Below are 21053 nucleotides of genomic sequence, written 5' to 3' on the forward strand. Positions count from 1 at the left end.
TGGCCTCTTTCTGCCTAATCTTATAGATCATTCTGTCTTCCTCACTCTGGTTTTTTTTATAATTACTAAATACTAACTTTTTGTTTTTTACTATTTTGGCCACATCTGCGGAGTACCACAGTGGTTTCTTGAATTTTTTGCTTTCACTGACAAGCCTAATGCAATTTTTTGTTGCCTTCAGTAGTGCAACTTTTAAATAATCCCATTTCTCTTGGACTCCATTTAAATTGCTCCAGTCTGATAATGACTCCTTTACACACATTCTAATTTTAGAAAAGTCTGTTTTTCTAAAGTCTAAAACTTTTGTTTTTGTGTGGTGTGACTCAGTCACTGTTCTTATATTAAACCACACTGACTGATGATCACTGGATCCTAAACTTTCACCTACAGTAATAGCTGATACCAAATCTCCATTTGTTAACACTAAATCTAGTATGGCCTCTTTACGAGTTGGCTCCTCAACGACTTGTTTTAGAGACAATCCCAGTAGGGAATTTAGAATATGTGTGCTCCTGGCACAAGCAGCTATTTTTGTTTTTCAATTCACATCAGGAAGATTAACGTCACCCATGATGATAACTTCCCCCTTCATTGTCATTTTAGCTATTTCTTCAACTAGTAGATTATCTAACTCTCTGTTCTGTTCTCTGTTCGACCCGCAGCTGCCCCGCTGCTGCACGAGCCACGCGCTGCTCATCCGACGGCTACAACAGGAAGGCGGGCAGTGACCGTGAGAAGCGGTCACGTGTCCCACCTGACTCTAAGAGCGCGCCGCGGGTCTCGGGCGCGCTTTTAAAGGGACAGTGGGAGCCTAGATTGGCAAAGGCCTCCCATTGGTCCCTGTCATGCCACACTCCCCATACACTTACCTTTTGGGGGCGTGGATGTGACAGGGATCAATCAAAATAGTTGTTAAGATATATATACTCACCTCTTCCCCTTAGTTCCTTGCCCTATCGTGGTTTCTGTTTCAGTTCCCTTTAGCGCTTGTTGTATTCAGTTGTGTTCCTTCGTACTTGACCTTGGCTTTGTTTTCTGACTACGTTATCTCTTTATCCTTATCTGTTCTGTTTGCCGGCTTGCTGTTTACTGTGTACCAGACCCCGGCTAGTCCTAGTTTACGCTGTCTCTTTGTGCCCTTGACCTCGGATCACTCCTGACTCTGTACTTCTCCTATATACGTTGAGTCTGGCCACTCTAAGGTCCGGTAGACGTATCTCCCCTCTGTGTTGTCTTCTGTTTAGTTGAATCCTGCGTGTTGGGGTATATTTTCGTTACACCAAGTCATTTGTCCCTAGATGGACAAGTACATCCAATTCCCCTTCCTGCTTTGCTTGCTTAACAAGATTACAGATACGTCTCCTGTCTCTGTGAGCAGTAGCTCCGGGAAGACACCTCACAAGACCACCATTGTCCATCTCCACACCTCTTATGATGGAATCCCCCAACAACAACTGCTTTCTATTAGGCCTCACCATAGTCTCCAAGCCTGTCTCCACAACACCACTAGCCTCAGTGCCTCTCTCCACAACACCACTAGCCTCAGTGCCTCTCTCCACAACACCACTACCCTCAGTGCCTGTCTCCACAACACCACTACCCTCAGTGCCTGTCTCCATGACACCATTACACTCTGAAAGTGCAGAAAACGAATTATGTAGAGCAACAGACTGTGCAATATGCCTTTTATCCACAACTCCAAGTCTACCAGATCCTACAGTAATCCATCTGCCATTCCTAGTATGTCTCTGCGGCAGTGGCTTTGCAGCAGTTCCAGCCTGAGTTTGTTTACCAGATAATTTACAAATCTCAGACTTCAAAAATACAATCTCCTGCCGCAAGATAGAGAACTGTCTACAGATTAGACAACAGCCAAACCTCCAAAAAGTGGAACGTGAAACAAATGCATAGCAACTATTACACTGAACTAAGTCTGCCATTCCAATGAGGTGAATAATTTAAATCAAACGAATCTTAACTTTTTATTTATCCTCCTGAATACCTCAGATTACCTCCAGTTTCTCTCCAGAAAGGTAATAGGGAGGAGTTGGGCAACTATAGGCCAGTAAGCCTTACTTCAGTAGTGGGGAAAGTGATGGAAACCATGTTAAAGGATAGGATTGTTGAACATCTAAAAACACATGGATTTCAAGATCAGAGACAACATGGGTTTACTTCATGGAGATCATGCCAAACTAATCTTATTGATTTTTTTGATTGGGTAACTAAAATTATAGATCAGGGTGGAGCAGTAGACATTGCTTACCTAGATTTCAGTAAGGCTTTTGACAGTGTTGCACATAGAAGGCTTATCAATAAACTGCAATCTTTGAGTTTGGATTCCAATATTGTTGAATGGGTAAGGCAGTGGCTGAGTGACAGGCAACAGAGGGTTTTAGTCAATGGAGTATATTCGAAGCTTGGGCTTGTCACCAGTGGGGTACCTCAGGGATCTGTAATTGGACCCATTCTCTTTAATATTTTTATTAGTGATATTGCAGAAGGTCTTGATGGTAAGGTGTGTCTTTTTGCGGATGATACTAAGATATGTAACAGGGTTGATGTTCCAGGAGGGATAAGCCAAATGGCAAATGATTTAGGTAAACTAGAAAAATGGTCAGAGTTGTGGCAACTGACATTTAATGTGGATAAGTGCAAGATAATGCATCTTGGACGTAAAAACCCAAGGGCAGAGTACAGAATATTTGATAGTCCTAACCTCAACATCTGAGGAAAGGGATTTAGGGGTGATTATTTCTGATGACTTAAAGGTAGGCAGACAATGTAATAGAGCAGCAGGAAATGCTAGCAGAATGCTTGGTTGTATAGGGAGAGGTATTAGCAGTAGAAAGAGGGAAGTGCTCATGCCATTGTACAGAACACTGGTGAGACCTCACTTGGAGTACTGTACACAGTACTGGAGACCATATCTTCTGAAGGATATTGATACCTTAGAGAGAGTTCAAAGAAGGGCTACTAAACTGGTTCATGGATTGCAGGATAAAACTTACCAGGAAAGGTTAAAGGATCTTAACATGTATAGCTTGGAGGAAAGACGAGACGGGGGGGATATGATAGAAACATTTAAATACATAAAGGGAATCAACACAGTAAAGGAGGAGACTATATTTAAAAGAAGAAAAACTACCACAACAAGAGGACATAATCTTAAATTAGAGGGACAAAGGTTTAAAAATAATATCAGGAAGTATTACTTTACTGAGAGGGTAGTGGATGCATGGAATAGCCTTCCAGCTGAAGTGGTAAAGGTTTACACAGTAAAGGAGTTTAAGCATGCGTGGGATAGGCATAAGGCTATCCTAACTATAAGATAAGGCCAGGTACTAATGAAAGTATTTAGAAAACTGGGCAGACTAGATGGGCCGAATGGTTCTTATCTGCCGTCACATTCTATGTTTCTATGTTTCTATGTAACCAAGCTCTATTAGCCAAGCTAATGACAACAACCCTCATATAACTCCTAAAATCACCACCCACTAGGAATGTTTAACACCTGGGTAGGCCTCTGCTTATTTGCAAACAATAGCTAATTTAAACAGCAATCAATAGCAAGTAGCTAACTAATCAAATCAAATGCCTTATAAATACCAACAGGAAATCAAACCTTGTGCAATCAGTACCCTTTTCCTACAGATGCATCTTACCTGTAACAGTAGAAAACCTGTATCAGTTGCAAGGGTTTTAAACTACATTTGATTAAAGTTTCAGTGGGTTGTGCCAGCAGTTCCACCGATTTTCTAAGTTTGTCCTGGTTGAGTGCATGGAGCCCTAATAGCTGATTAGTTTGTGGAAGTCTGGTGTCACGACTAGTAATGTGGTCCAGCACGCAGAAACTATGTAAACATATACATAAGTCAGAAAAGGAAAAATAACAGGACAGAGCGTAAACCGGACCTTAGAATGGCCGGACTAATACGCTAGAGACAGAGAATGGTCAAAGGGAAAGCCGAGGTCAAGGAAGCCAGAAAATACTCAATACCGATACAACAAGCCAAGTCAGGGAAACCAGAGATCAGAATAACCAGGGAAACGCCAAGGATCAGGATACCAGGAAATCAGAAACACGAAAATAGCACTTTCAGGAAACCAGGGAACTGAAACCACGACATGGCAAAGTACTAGGGTGAATTAGGGGTTTAAATACCCCTCTCTAAGCTATGATTGGTCAGAGAGCGACCTCTGACCCCAGAACGTGCGTGTGCGTTGACGTCGTGACGTCACGCACACGTTAGTATAATTCTCGGGGGCGGGGCTATCCATAGACGCGACCACGTGGTCGGCGCCATATTGGATTCGGGCGTGATGCCCGGAAGAACTACACGCGCGGTTCCCGGCTCGCCGACGAGCATGTAAGCTCGTGTAGTCGGAGCGGTCGTGCCGGTCGGGCACGACCGTGAGGCTCGGCGGGCCGGTGACCACAACAGTACCCCCCGCTCGAAGACCGCGCACCGAGCGGGAAGGACCCGGCTTAAGAGGAAAGCGGTTGTGAAATGACCGGATAAGACGGGGCGCATGGACCCGGTCAGCAGGAACCCAACAACGTTCCTCGGGACCATAACCCTTCCAGTCAACGAGATAGGACAAGACACCTCTGGATAATTTGGAGTCCATGATAGAACGGACTTCGTATTCCTCTTGATCACCCACTACCAAGGGCGGAGGAGGAGTGGATACCCTTGTGTAGCGATTGCAAGTAAGGGGCTTGAGCAGAGACACATGGAAAGTATTCGCTATTCTCATATGAGCCGGTAGTGCCAAAGTATAGGTCACTGGATTAATACGTTGGGTAACTCGAAAGGGACCAATGTACCGAGGGGCAAATTTCATGGACGGGACCTTAAGCTTGATATGTCTTGTGGAGAGCCACACCCTGTCACCTGGAATATATACAGGATTAGCGCCCCGTTTCTTGTCAGCTTGGACCTTCGCTCGTAATGAGGCTTTTTGCAGAGCTGAATGGACGGAATCCCAAGTATCATGAATCGAATCTAAACGGGTGTTCAAAGCGGGGATTTCTGTGTCTGAGAATGCAGAAGGAAAAAAAGTGGGATGATAACCCTGATTAACAAAGAATGGACTGTGATTAGAAGATTCATGAGTGGCGTTGTTTCTGGCGAACTCAGCCATGGGTAAGAGCTCGTACCAGTTAGATTGATTGGCATTTATAAAGCAACGTAAATAGGCTTCTAAAGACTGATTCGCCCTCTCTGCTGCTCCATTTGTTTGAGGGTGATATGCTGACGAAAAGGAGAGTTCGACGCCCAATTGTTTGCAAAAGGAACGCCAAAACCTAGAAACAAACTGGGTACCTCTGTCAGATACTATGCTTTTGGGTACACCGTGCAACCGAAAGATCTCTCTCAAGAATATTTGAACTAGATCTTGAGCAGATGGTAATTTTTTAAGTGGGACGAAATGTGCCATCTTCGTGAATCTATCAATGACCATAAGGACTGTATTAAACCCGTTTGAACTGGGTAGATCCACAATGAAATCCATGGCCAAGTGGGTCCATGGAGCACTAGGTATGGGCAGTGGTTGTAATAGTCCAGGAGGTGACCTGGGAGGAACTTTAGAAACAGCACATATTTGACATGCCCCAACATAATCTTTGACATCGTTTCTAAGAGCAGGCCACCAAAATCTCCTGGAGATGGCAGAGAGAGTTTTATGGACTCCAGGATGGCCCGCTGTGAGGCTGTCATGGAACAAATCTAGTACCTTCTTTTGAAACTGAGGTGACACATACAGTTTGTCCGGAGGTTTTCCCACAGGTGCCTGAGTTTGATCTGCTATTATGGCACAGAAGAGTGGAGAAGACACTTCGGAAACTGTAGTGGCAATGAGGCATTCAGGAGGTACAATAGGATATATCACCTGTTCCGGAACTTCATCTGTCTCAAACTGCCGAGAAAGTGCATCTGCCTTGGTGTTTTTAGTACCAGGTCTGTATGTAATTACGAAATTGAATCGTGAGAGGAACAATGACCACCTAGCCTGACGAGAGGACAGTCTCTTAGCGTCCCCAATATAAGCCAAATTCTTATGATCAGTAAAGATCAAAAGTGGCTCTTTGGAACCTTCCAAGAGATGCCTCCATTCCTTAAGGGCAAGTACAATGGCCAAAAGTTCCCTATTCCCTATGTCGTAATTCCTCTCTGCAGGTGTGAGTTTGCGAGAGTAAAATCCACAGGGATGTAAAGGCGTATCAGGACTCTCTCTTTGAGACAGAATGGCTCCAACTCCTGTCTCTGATGCATCCACCTCTAGGATAAATGGTTTGGATGGATCAGGATGGGTCAGGACAGGTGCTGAGGAAAATAAAGATTTTAATCGTTCAAATGCCTCTCTTGCTTCTTTGGGCCAAGATATACAATTTGCTCCTTTTTTTGTTAAATTGGTTATAGGGGAAATCACGGAGGAAAATCCCCTTATGAATTTGCGGTAGTAATTCGCAAAACCTATAAAGCGTTGAGTAGCTTTAAGGCCCTTGGGTAATGGCCACTGTAAGACTGCCTCCAGTTTACGAGGATCCATCTGGAAACCAGACGGAGATATAACGTATCCAAGGAATTGTATCTCCGTTTGGTCAAACTGGCATTTCTCCAGTTTACAGTAAAGGCCGTTCTGTAACAGGGTTTTCAGTACAATTCTCACATGTTCGTGATGTGTCTCTAGGTCTGGGGAATAGATGAGAATGTCGTCCAAATACACTAGAACGAACATGTGAAGGTACTCTCTTAGGACATCGTTGATAAAATCCTGGAATACCGCTGGAGCGTTACATAATCCAAACGGCATAACCAGGTATTCGTAATGTCCCATTCTGGTGTTAAATGCGGTCTTCCATTCGTGACCGTCCTTAATTCTGACTAGATTGTAGGCACTTCGGAGATCGAGCTTGGTAAAGACTCGAGCTCCCTTTAATCTGTCGAATAGCTCTGATATAAGGGGAATAGGGTAGGCATTTTTTATGGTAATCCTATTCAAACCCCTATAATCAATACAAGGGCGTAGGTCTCCTTCTTTTTTAGAGACAAAGAAAAATCCAGCCCCGGCTGGTGAGGAGGACCTACGGATATGACCCTTTCTGAGAGCATCCTTAATATATTCCTCCAAACAAAGATTTTCCTGGGGGGACAAGGCATAGACTCCTCCCTTGGGAGGCATAGTCCCTGGTAATAAGTTTATAGTACAGTCATAAGGTCTATGAGGAGGTAACCCTTCTGACTGGACCTTGTTAAATACCTCTTTCAAATCCATATACTGCTGTGGAATTTGTGTGGTCAAGGGAGGTGTAACAGGAACATTAATGGTGCCAATAGGTTGTGGGATTTGCTTAAAGCAAACACCTTTGCATCTCTCACCCCAACTCACAATCTCTCCTTCAATCCAATCCAAACGTGGATTGTGTTTCAGGAGCCAAGGGAAACCGAGTATTATCGGAACTGTAGGTGAAGATATGATTTGAAAGGTAATTTCTTCAGAGTGGAGAATACCCACTGAAACAGTGATTGGCAGAGTTTCGTGTGTGATGAAAGGCTGGGTAAGAGGCCTTCCATCAATGGCCTCGACTGCTATAGGTTTCTCTTTATGTCTTAAGGGCAGGAGATGTTTAGCAGAGAACTCTTTGTCTAGGAAATTCTCCGCTGCCCCAGAGTCAATCATAGCCTCACACTGAACAGTAGTGTTCTCGAAAGATAAGGTTACTTTGACCAGGAAACGGTTCTTAGTCAATTTAGGGGACATATACATCACACCTAAGGTCGGTCCCCGTACGTGCCTTAGGTGTGCAAGTTTTCCGGCCGAACCGGGCATGACGATCTTAGATGTCCCTTCTTGCCACAATACATACATAACCCCTCGTTACGTCTGTGTTGTCTCTCTGCCTCAGTGAGTTTAGCACTACCCAATTGCATGGGTTCAGGTTCTGGAAGAGGCGTTTGGCTACTCACCACTGGGTTAGAGAAACGAGGAGCTATGGACAAATTAGAACGTCTGTTACGTTGTTTGTTTTTCTCTCTCTCTCTGAGCCGGTTATCAATGTTTATCATGTAGGCAATAAACTCATTAAGACTAACCGGAAGGTCTCTAGCTGCAGTTTCATCTTGTATATTCTCAGCTAAACCTTCAGAGAAAGCAGCCACCAGACCGCTATTGGTCCAATCAACCTCAGACGCTAATGTCCTGAACTCTATTGCATAATCGGCTACAGAACGACTGCCTTGCCTGATTCTCATAAGGGCTTTGGCAGCGTTCTTCTCCCTGCCTTTAGGTTCAAATGTAGCCTTAAAGGCCGTAAGAAAGGTACTGTAATCACTGGCTATTGCGTCACCACTTTCCCATAAGGGGTTAGCCCAAGTCAAGGCTTTTCCAGTTAATTGGTTCATCAGATAGCCTATTTTAGATCTATCTGTTGGGAATGAACCTGGGGAGGCCTCAAAGTGGTATTCTATTTGGTTTAAAAAACCTCTAAATTCCTTAGAATCACCTCCATAACGAGGGGGCGGTGACAAAGTTATGGACGGTGGTTTATGTGGTACGGGAACCACTACAGGTGGCGGAACCACAGGTGGTACAGGAGGGACCTCTAAATATGCAGTCCTCTGGAGCAAGGTCTGAAATGCCTGAGCAAATTGGTCTAACCTGTGGTCCATATCCTCCACCCTATTTTCACAGGCGATCATATGTTTGCATAGTTCTGCAGGATCCAGTGCCATGTCGTAATGTCACGACTAGTAATGTGGTCCAGCACGCAGAAACTATGTAAACATATACATAAGTCAGAAAAGGAAAAATAACAGGACAGAGCGTAAACCGGACCTTAGAATGGCCGGACTAATACGCTAGAGACAGAGAATGGTCAAAGGGAAAGCCGAGGTCAAGGAAGCCAGAAAATACTCAATACCGATACAACAAGCCAAGTCAGGGAAACCAGAGATCAGAATAACCAGGGAAACGCCAAGGATCAGGATACCAGGAAATCAGAAACACGAAAATAGCACTTTCAGGAAACCAGGGAACTGAAACCACGACATGGCAAAGTACTAGGGTGAATTAGGGGTTTAAATACCCCTCTCTAAGCTATGATTGGTCAGAGGGCGACCTCTGACCCCAGAACGTGCGTGTGCGTTGACGTCGTGACGTCACGCACACGTTAGTATAATTCTCGGGGGCGGGGCTATCCATAGACGCGACCACGTGGTCGGCGCCATATTGGATTCGGGCGTGATGCCCGGAAGAACTACACGCGCGGTTCCCGGCTCGCCGACGAGCAGGTAAGCTCGTGTAGTCGGAGCGGTCGTGCCGGTCGGGCACGACCGTGAGGCTCGGCGGGCCGGTGACCGCAACATCTGGTTTGGGCATGCCAGACTCGGTTTCCCGGTTACCCTGTGCCCCTCATAAAAACAATGTGACTTAGACATAAGAGGAGACTGAGAAGGGGAGAACCTGGTGTATCTGGTGAATCTGCCATGGCCCCCCTCCCAAACTCAAACCTACTCCTAAATATCTGTGACACTCTCACATTCCAACAGTGAATCTGGAATTCTTTTCCAGACCAGGATATTTCCCATCACACTGTCAATCAGAGACTTCCCAATTCAGTTCAATGAGAACTCTTTGTGAGGTAGGTGCTCTGGGTAATTGCTGCCTCAGAAGTCAAGTTTCCCTGAGCTAAAAATGAAGTAACATGACCAGTTATCTGATTGACAGCCATGGTTTTGTAAGAAGGTTCATTTACAAAAGTGCCAATTTCTAATGAAACCTGCAATATAGTAAAATGAAACTTAAGGTGCTTCAGGGTCTAGAATATACCTTTAACCCCTTAATGACAGCGGACGTACTTGGTACATCCGGAAAAAAAACGGTCACTAAGGACCACGGACGTACCTAGTACGTCCACGCAAAAATGACCCATGTACTTACCTGGACCGTCGATAGGCAGCGATCTCGGTCAGGGGGGGCCTGCCCGAGACCCCAGCAGTCCCTCTGCACATTTTAGAGTGGCCTTTTGTTGTGGCCAGCCTAAGGCACACCTGTGCAATAATCATGCTGTCTAATCAGCATCTAGATATGCCACACCTGTGAGGTGGATGGATTATCTCGCAAAGGAGAAGTGCTCACTAACACAGATTTAGACAGATTTCTGAATAATAATTGAGAGAAATAGGCCTTTTATGTACATAGGAAAAGTCTTAGATCACTAAAAATAAGGGCAAAAACAAAAGTGCTGCGTTTATAATTTTGTTCAATGTATATACACACACACACACATATTAGATACACACGTATTATATGTATATGTGTGTGTGTACTACAAAAGACTGGAAATACCCCATTTTGAATACCCTGGGTTGTCTACATTTGCAAATGGTATGCCATGATGGGGTAAATTCACATTCCTGGGCTACCATATGGTCTTAAAAGGCAACATAGACCCAGCAAACCATCTGGCAAACGAAAATGGGCACGCCCTATATTGACCCTGTAACTTTCCAAAACACCATCAAACCTGTACATAGGGAATTGTTATGCTCAGGAAACTTTTCTGTACACAAATATGAACACAAATTACTAAAACAGTAAAACATATCACAGCGATGATATTGTCAGTTAAAGTGAAGTTTATTTGCATTTTTCACACACAAACGGCACTTTCACTGATATTGTTGTGATATGTTTTACTGTTTTGAAACACTAATATTTGTGTTCAGCAAAGTCTCCTGTGTATAACAGTACCCCCCATGTACAGGATTTATAGTATTTTTGAAAGTTACAGTGTCAAATATAAGGCTTGCTTTTCTGTTTTTCCACATTGAAATTTGTCAGATTGGTTATGTTGCCTTTGAGAGCGTATGGTAGCCCAGGAATGAGAATTATTTCCATAATGACATACCAATTGCAAAAGAAGACAACCCAAGGTATTGCAAATGGGGTATGTTCAATCTTTTTTAGTAGCCACTTAGTCACAAACACTGGCCAAAGTTAGCATGCATAATGTTTTTTTTTGCATTTTTAACACACAAACAAATATAAATGCTAACTGTGGCCAGTGTTTGTGACTAAGTGGCTACTAAAAATGACTGGGCACACCACATATTGAATATCCTGGATTGTCTACATTAAAAAAATATGTACATGTGAGGTGTAATACAGAGATTTATGACAGATAAGTTTTACAGTGTCACTATTGATACATTTTAAAAATATATATTTTGAAACAGCAATGTCCTACTTGTACTTATAGCCCTATAACTTGCACACAAAAAAGCATGTTAACATTGGGTATTTCTAAACTCAGCACAAAATTTAAAAAATATTTAGCACAGGAGTTTTTTGACGGTTGTAGATGCGTAACAGATTTTGGGGGTCAAAGTTAGAAAAAGTGTTTTTTTTATTTTTTTCATCATATTTTATAATTTTTATAGTAAATTATATGATATGATAAAAATAATGGTATCTTTAGAAAGAACATTTAATGGTGAGAAAAACGGTATAGAATATGTGTGGGTACAGTAAATGAGTAAGAGGGAAATTACACCCCACAGAAATGTAAAAACAGCTCTGGTCCCAAACGATAAGAAAATAGAAAAATGGTCTGGTCACTAAGGGGTTAATGAGCATCTAAAATACTTGAACATATATAAACTTACATTTACAATTCTAGCTTATCATTTTAATTTTGCATTTATTTGATTGTTCTTCGCAAAATAGTGAGATTGTCCAATGGCTGGTGTAACTGCACTAAATTAAGATATTCTGGGAATATATTTTATCTTTACAAATTATTGACCCTAGTGTTGTGACTTTTTCCATGCTGTTGGGACTATTTAAGCTATCTTTAACGGCACTGAGGAGACCTGAGAAATTTGTAATATCTCATATATTAATTGCATCTACTTTGATTATTCCAAGGTATTGGAAATCCTCAAATATTCTGACTAAAAAAGAAATTATATCACTGATCACTGAAAATAAGTGTTCTAATTTGATAATTAGACAATTGTCTGCAATATATGCACAATCGGGACAGATATAGGACTCCTGGGACAAAAGTGTTAAAATAAAAAGAAAGAGTATATATTTTTTGTTAAAACATATATATGTGTTATGGTCAAATACTGTGAAATTTCTTATGAGAAATCATGTTATTTTGTCTGATGTGATTACTTTTGTTATGGTACAATTTGTTATCGGGGTAATGCATGTTTGTTTTATAAGGCAAGCCCCTTCCCATTCCCATCTCCATCCTCCTTTTTATTTTATCCTTTCCCATTTGTTCCTTTTATACATTTCTTGTTAATTTTATTATGTTTATATTCATCGAAATGTTTAAATACTGTCTATCAATTTGTTACAAAGTGAATAGTATTTGAAAATAGATTATATAGGACTATGTCTATTGTAATATTTCAGACTAATGCATAAGAAGAATGGAGAAGCTGCTAATTGAGATGTAAATTGAAAAATGTATATCAGCCAATTATGTTTAGTAAAACATAATTTAAGGTACTGAGAAGTACATCCGTCTCTGCTTTTGTGCAAAAAGGCTGTGCTTACGTAGTCAGATATTTCTACTAAATGTTTGTCTTTACAGAATGAATGCACCTGCAAGAGAGGATATGCTGGAGATGGACTATCATGCGATCCACTAGATCCATGTTTAGAAGATAATGGGGGCTGTCATGATATGGTTAGTGAACCTTACCGTAACTGCTAAAACAATGTGCAAACAGAACTCAATGTTCAAATGTTTATTCTCTAAACAACTAAAAGGTTAGGTAAATGTTTGTGAGTTTTGCACAGAGGTTAGTTGACGTTTTAAAAGCAGTCAATTCAGCACAAACTACTGTATAGTGAATAGTTACATATATCACATACACCTTTTCATAGGCGTGCGCAGCCAATTGCATTAGGGTGTGCACCCTAAAGCACAAACACACAGCGCATGTATATATATATATATATATATATATATATATATACATACACACACATACATATACTGATGTGTGTGTGTGTGTGTGTGTGAGAGAGAGAGGGTGTTTGTAGTGTGCTATGTGGGTGAGGGTGCTGGTAGTGTGCTGTGTGTGAGGGTGCTGTTTGTGTGATATGTGTGTGTGAGGGTGCTGTTTGTGTCGTGTATTTGTGAGGGTGCTGTTAGTGTGCTGTGTGTGAGTGTGCTGTTTGTGTGAGGGTGCTGTATGTGTTTGTGAGGGTGCTGTTAGTGTGCTGTGTGTTTGTAAGGGTGCTGTGTGTGTGTGTGTGTGTGTGTTTGTGAGGGTGCTCTTAGTGTGCTGTGTGTGTGTGTGTGAAGATGCTCTGTGTGTGAGGGTGCTGTATGTGTGCTGTGTGTGTGGGTGCTGTATGTGTGTGGGTGCTGTTTGTGTGCTGTGTGTGTGAGGGTGCTGTTTGTGTGCTGTGTAGGTGAGGGTGCCGTGTGCGCGCGCTGTTTGTGTTAGGGTGCTGTATGTGTGTAGGTATGTGTGTGTGTGTGGGTGCTGTATGTGTGTGTGGGTGCTGTATGTTTGGAGGGATTGTGATTCCCACCCCCTCAAAAAAAATAATATACACTTGTGTGTGTGTGTGTGTATATATATATATATATATATACAAGTGAAAGCTTGGCACTCTCCTCAAAGGCAATAAACGTGTCTTAATATGCCTGGGTGCAAATTGCTGGCGTCAAATATATACAGAAAAATGAAAAATCAAAATGCACTCACAGGTCTTCTTAAGTGGAACACTTAGTGCTTTATTGTTTCAAAACTGGTGTACAGAAATCAATCGACGTTTCGACCCTGCCGGGTCTTTTTCAAGATCGCAGAGTACATGACAGTGAAGTGTTTATATATGAAATACAAATCTAAATTAATGTGCACTTACCCAATGGTGAAGTGAGGTGGAGTGAGTCTGCCCGTTGGAACCCGGAAGTGCTTGGAAGCCGCATAGGACGTCACGTGATCGGGACGTCGGACGGAAGAAAAGTGGTTGTCAAGACAACGGTAAACACAGAGAAAACTCAGATACCGGGCGCAAGTGAAACGCTGTGGAGAACAGAGTGGGAAGTATAGACTACCACACAGTCTGTATAACCCAGATGCCAGGAAAGAGTGCTGGTGGACTAACCAGTGTAGTGTACTAACGTGTTAAGAGTTATAAACACACATGTGAAAAGAGTGCCAAACCAAAAAAAATTTAACCAGTGAGACAACACAAAAAGCCTGGCATCGTGAATAAAGGTTAAAATCAAAGCAGAGAACGACATATATTTAAACAATATTATATGCAAAATATATATATGAGATTTATACACTCAAGCATGCTATTGTATGCATAAGTTCCATACCAGAACAACTTAATAAACAATGTTATATACATAATGTATGCATGATTAATGCACTAGAGCATGCTGTACGATGTACTACTAATGTGATGATCTAGTACTACGAAATATATCATAAACAAAATCATAAACTCTAATGGTGACACAGACTAACTCCCATCACTCTATATATTTTCCAAATGAATATCATGTCTAAAGGATAAAGGGGACAGCCCTTGAGTAACAAACTAACCCCACATGGAGTAGTCTGAGGTACCCCTGGACTGGTCAAAGTCCCATGTCAGAACAAATAGATAATAGAGCAGGAAGATAAATCCATAAGTGACCAAATGCCACTAGTAACTGCATCTAGCGTAGTGCCAGATATTCACACTCAGTTGACTGTCTGAGACCAACCAAACTTTAAGTCCGATATGCCAAATGGTAATACGATACTACCAGCATATGATTGCTATGTACAAATGAGCAAACTAATAATAAATCAAAACATAACAAACCAAATCTAATGCTGATCAGACAATCACGTCTAATGGGACCACATGGAACTCTATGTGGTTAATCTATACTGGGGTCTATCTTGTAGAATCATAGATGTAGCGTATAATTGCTACATACATGTCAAATAAGGAATGTTAGTGTAAATACGTGGTAAACGTGTCTCAATGGTACTAGGACAACCTAACATATGGTGATAATAATGCCCACCTTCATAAGAACATAGAATATACAATGTTTTCATTTAGTCCTTTAGGTGTAACTGTGTCCAAAAAATGAATCCAATAGGCTTCTCTCTGTAAAAGGATTTTGGATCGATCGCCACCTCGGTCTAAAGGAGGTACATGGTCAATCCCAATGAATTTAAGTGTGGGAAGATGGTGTTGCATAGCCAAGAAGTGTTTAGCCACGGGTTTTTCCGTGGTTTGGTCCCGATATGCCGTCATTATCCCGGATCGATGACCCCTCATCCTATCGCGTAATGTGAGGTCTGTCTTCCCGACATACGATAGTCCACATGGACAGGTCACCATGTAGATGACATGGTCTGTCGTACAGGTGATATAGTGCTTAATCGGTATCCGTTTGCCCGTGTGTGGGTGGGCAAAGGAGGTGCTGGTCAGCATATGGCTACACGTTACACAGCCAGTGCACTTGAAGCAGCCTTTCTTTTTTATCCATGTTTTCTTGGTATAGCATTGTGTGGGATCGTTCCGAACTAATAAGTCCCTCAAATTACGGTTTCTTTTGTAGCTGATCATAGGACGTTGTTGGAAAATCGACGGGAGATTCTTATCGGCTTGAATTACATCCCAATGCCTGTGTATCGTGTTTTTTATTTTTGTGGTTGCTGTATGGTAGGTCATAGGGAGAAACAATGGAGTCTCCTTGGTTTTGCTGTTATTGCTAGAATCTAAGCGTTCTCTGGCTCTTTTTTCAGCAATCTCCAATGTGCACATTAATTTAGATTTGTATTTCATATATAAACACTTCACTGTCATGTACTCTGCGATCTTGAAAAAGACCCGGCAGGGTCGAAACGTCGATTGATTTCTGTACACCAGTTTTGAAACAATAAAGCACTAAGTGTTCCACTTAAGAAGACCTGTGAGTGCATTTTGATTTTTCATTTTTCTGTATATATATATATATATATATATATATATATATACGCGTACACACACATACACTCACACACATATATTCACAGACACACACACAATTACATACACTCACACATACATTCACAGACACACACACACACACACACACACTTACAGGCACACACACACATACATTCACAGACACACACACACACTTACAAACACATACACTCACAGACACACACACATACACTCACAGACATTAACAGACACACACACTCACATACACTCACACACACACATTCACAGACACACACACATTCACACACACACACACACACACACACATACACTCACACATACAGACACACACACACTTACAGACACACACACACACACACTCACTCACAGACACACACACACATACATTCACAGACACACATTCACAAATTATTATTTTTTTAATAAAAAAAAAAAAAAAATGTCCACCCAGCCTCCCTACCTGGAGTGCTGGCATGGACTTGTCCCTGGGGTCCAGTGGGGCGGGCGCCTCTCTCCATATCAGCCTCTCTCTCCATATCAGCCGCGGCGAGGGAGCTGTGAGCTGTGTGCTATCTGCTCCCTCTCGCCGCGCGGGCTGTCTACAGTAGCTGGGAGCCGGAATATGACGTCATATTCCGGCTCCCAGCATCAGCAAACAGCGCGCGGCGAGAGGGAGCAGATAGCTCACAGCTCCCTCGCCGCGGCTGATATGGAGAGAGAGGTTGATAAGGACAGGGGGGACACAGGGGGAGGAAGGGGGACATTAAGTTGCGCTGAGTGCCTGCAGGAACGGCGTTCCTGCGCAAATAACAGTGCAGGAACGCTGTTCCTGCAGGACAATCCATAGACGTGCCGCAGGGATTAGGGTGTGCCCAGGCACACCCGGCACACCCCGTGCGCACGCCTATGCACCTTTTAGTGTTGAATTCAACATTTGAGTTCCTGAAAAATTTATTTTTGCCGCAGTTTGCATAACTACTCCTCCCCGAAATTATGTGCTGGAATAAGCACAGCTGTGTAAGAATTCCCCCAACACATCAGAGCCATTCCTATATCTGCTTTAACCCCTTAAAGACGTTAGGGTATGCAATGCCGTCCTACAAAAGGAGGGCTTTAACACCGTTAGGGTGGCACAACAATATCAACATACACTCAAAATAAAATTATATATATATATATATATATATATAAATATATATTTCCTTGTGTATGTATCTTTATTTTGACATAATAATATTGGCCCTGTAACATTTCAAAACACCATAAAACCTTTACATAGAGGGTACTGTACTCGTGAGACATCACTGAAGACAAATACGAGCAGTAAAATGTATAATGACGATTATATCATCATCATTATACCTTTATATTATATATGTATAATATTACACGTATATTAAGCTATAGTTGTTCTGGTGACTATAGCGACTATGGTGTCCCTTTAAGGAGTAATGATATATGTGTGAATAGATCATGATTGAAATAATAAGAAAAATAAAGTGTGTAACAGTGCTGACTACTAAATATTGTTTTTATTTTAAGTGAATAGTCAATACATTGTTAAACACATATCTGCACACCAGTCAAACCATAAGACTTGCTTTTCCCACAGAAATCTCAAATTTGCAGTGTAACAGCAATGTTACTACTGCAAAGGATTCTGGGTGGACATATGTAAATTAGTTAAACAAAAATCCCATTTTTGAGTGGTTCACTGGCATTGCATCTCTTTGTGAGCTGTGCTTCAAAGCTGTTGTATACAGCAACCTCAAACTCCAAGAAATCCATGTTTAAAATGGAATAATGAGGCAAACATTATATTATATATCATTTTGTTCAGAAGAAACAGGGATTTCATTTCATATCAAATATTTATATATGAAACATAATTTAATATGAATAAAATAAAACTTTAATTGTGAAAGTCATAATACTGTTGGCTCTTATTACAATAGAATTCACATATTTGTGTTCAGTGGTGTCTCTAGAGTACAACAGACCCCACCTCCCCATGTACATGTTTATGGATTTTTGAAAAATTACAGGGTCAAATATAGCATGTTCCCTTTTTTCAGTTTATACACATTAAATTTTGCCAGATTGGTTATGTTGCCATTGAGACGATATGCCAGCCTAGAAATGAGAATTACCCCCATCATGGCATAGCATTTGAAAAAGTAGACAGCCCAGGATATTCAAAATGTAGTATGTGTAGTCTTTTTTCGTAGCCACTTAGTCACAAACGCTGGCCAAAGTTAGCGTTCATATTAGTTTTTAGCATTTTTCACATAAAAACTACATTTTCACTGATGAAATCACCATGGTAATACATTTTACTGCTTTGAAACACTCATATTTGTGTTCAGTGAAGTCTCCTAAGTGCAACAGTACACCCCATGTAGAGGTTTTAGGGTGTTTTGGAAAGTTACAGGGTTAAATATAGTGCTAGCAAATTAAATTCTCTAGAGCTTCTGCCTGGGTTGTTAGGCACATCCCTCAAATTTTAATGAATAAAATCACAGTTATGTTAAAAGATTATAAATATACACGTAGATTTGTAAGATATATATACATATATTTGTATTTAAAGTCTATGTGTATACTTATGTAATCATTTATCACTTTAAATTCCAATTGCACTCTTACTACTCTCTGTACACTTTGTTAAAACACAGGGTACTCCTTTATACCATAACATATATATATATATATATATATATATATATATATATATATATATATATATATCTCAAAATACAGTTAGAAAGTCCCTAACCGGGACTTTCATCAGGATCAGGATAACAAGGTAAGGTAACATATACATTTATATAAAAAAAGATAAAGAGAAAAACTTACCACAGGTGTGTGTAGGTGTGATTACTGGCGTCTGTGTGTGCCCAGTGCGCATGCATGCGGGTGGCTCTGCCCCCAGTGTTGACGTAATGCGTGAACGTGGGTAACTCCACCCCCGAGAGTGCCGTGCGTAGCTCCGCCATCGAAAGTGACGCAATACGATCATCATAGCAATATGTACTGTTGCCATGGCAACGCTATGGACAGAGTGTTACCGTTATAGTAAATGGCATAAATTATTGTGCCTGTGATAAAGAGTGAGCATATTTAAGCAATGGCTGAAAACATTAAAAAAATAAATTAATGAATGGAAATATATTAGTGCTTAAGAGACACTTTTGGATACACAAGTTGAAGTGATAAATAGAATTAGATATTATGCCAATATGATATTGAAGTTCACAATGTGTGTATATATATATATGTGTGTGTGTATATGTATGTGTGTGTGTGTGTGTGTGTGTATATATATATATATATATATATATATATATTTCCTGGCCATATCCATGGCAGCACAACAATGGCGTAGCTCCTCCCTATCCCTAATTAGACAGGAACAGAATTAAATCAGGGGTATAAATACCCCCTCCCAGATGAAAATGTATCCATACTTACCGTAATTTTCCTTTCCTGGTCACAGGCCATGGCAGCACTTAGATCCCGCCCTGGGATTTTGCTGTTAACAAGACTAAGGGATCATTGGTGGGAGGGGGTATTTATACCCCTGATTTAATTCTGTTCCTGTCTAATTAGGGATAGGGAGGAGCTACCCCATTGTTGTGCTGCCATGGCCTATGACCTATAAAAGTTACAGCTAATATGAAGATTTAACTTGAGTACCTTATGAGGTAATTTTATGTATAACAGTATATAAATAAATATATCTATGATAATAATTATACTATCACTCTTAGAACCCCAAACTATTGGGGGAGAGGGAATGATTCCAGTATAATAATGGCAATAGTACATAAATTATAATGTCACTCTCTGAACCCCAACATTTAAAACGGGGGAAAGGGAATTAATATTTTAGGTTAATAACTGTATCCCCGCTGTTTACACTAACAGGTATATTAAAAACAAATTACAAGCATGGGCTATAAGAATGAATAATATAGCATATTTCCATTCAGGCTTTTTGGGGCTATAGTGTCCAGTGTGAAGATCCAATAGCCCTCTCCAGTGTGGAGGATTCAATGGGGAAAGTCCTTGTAAGGACTATAGCTCCCAGGACTGAGTGTCGTCCAGTGCCTGGGGGTGGATAGAGCGAGTTCCCCATTCGGCTCCAGGAGGGAGCGGTCCCAGGACCCCAGTCAAGCCCCGGCTTTCAGCTAGGAAGCGGTCCTTGGCGGAGGTACCCAGCCAGGGATACAGGGAGCTCCGTTACAAACATATTTCCATTAATTTGCTTATTTTTTTTATGTTTTCAGCCATTACTTATATATGCTTACTCTTTATCACATGCACAATAATTTATAGAATTTACTATAACAGCATCACTCTGTCCATAGCGATAATGTGTTGCCATGGCAACAGTACATATTTGCTATGCTGATCTTATGGCATCACTTTTGGGGCGGAGCTAGACACAGCACTTGCGGGGGCAGAGTTACGCACGTTCACTCATTGCATCAGTACTGGGGTGGAGCCAACCGCACGCTTGCCCACTGGGCACACACAGATGCCAGTAAATACACATACACACACCTGTAGTACATTTTTATCTTCATCTATTCCTATATAAATATATATTTATGTTACCTTACCTTGTTATCCTGATCCTGATGAAAGTCACGTTCTGGGACTGAAACGTTAATCCCTGGGCCCTCAATAAAGAACTTTATATCTCTCTACAAGACCATGAGTGCAGCCTTATTTCACTGTTTTTAATATATATATATATATACTGTGATAAATCCTTGCACTCAGGCTATATGTATAAATACTTGCCGGGTGCTTAGCCTGGGACTTTAATATACAGATAGTAGTGGAGATGGCAGCACTCACGGTCTCCAATAAAATTCTTCTTTATTTAGCAAGATTAAAACATGGGATCAACGTTTCAGTCCCTAAATAGGACTTTCATCAGGATCAATACTCAATAATATTGATCCTGATGAAAGTCCCATTTAGGGACTGAAATATTGATCCCATGTTTTAATCTTGCTAAAGAAAGAAGAATTATA

At 41.2% G+C, this 21053-nt stretch overlaps 1 protein-coding gene across 1 annotated transcript in view; it reads left to right on the forward strand.

Moving 5' to 3' along the window:
* The window catches only part of STAB1 (stabilin 1), a 426801-nt gene that overhangs the window by 126718 nt on the left and 279030 nt on the right, over positions 1-21053 (forward strand). The window contains exon 26 of the mRNA XM_063426973.1: positions 12620-12715. Coding sequence (XP_063283043.1) covers positions 12620-12715 — 96 coding nt within the window. The remainder of the gene's footprint in view (positions 1-12619; positions 12716-21053) is intronic.

Source organism: Pelobates fuscus, chromosome 7, assembly GCF_036172605.1.
Source record: "Pelobates fuscus isolate aPelFus1 chromosome 7, aPelFus1.pri, whole genome shotgun sequence".
Taxonomy (NCBI): domain Eukaryota; kingdom Metazoa; phylum Chordata; class Amphibia; order Anura; family Pelobatidae; genus Pelobates; species Pelobates fuscus.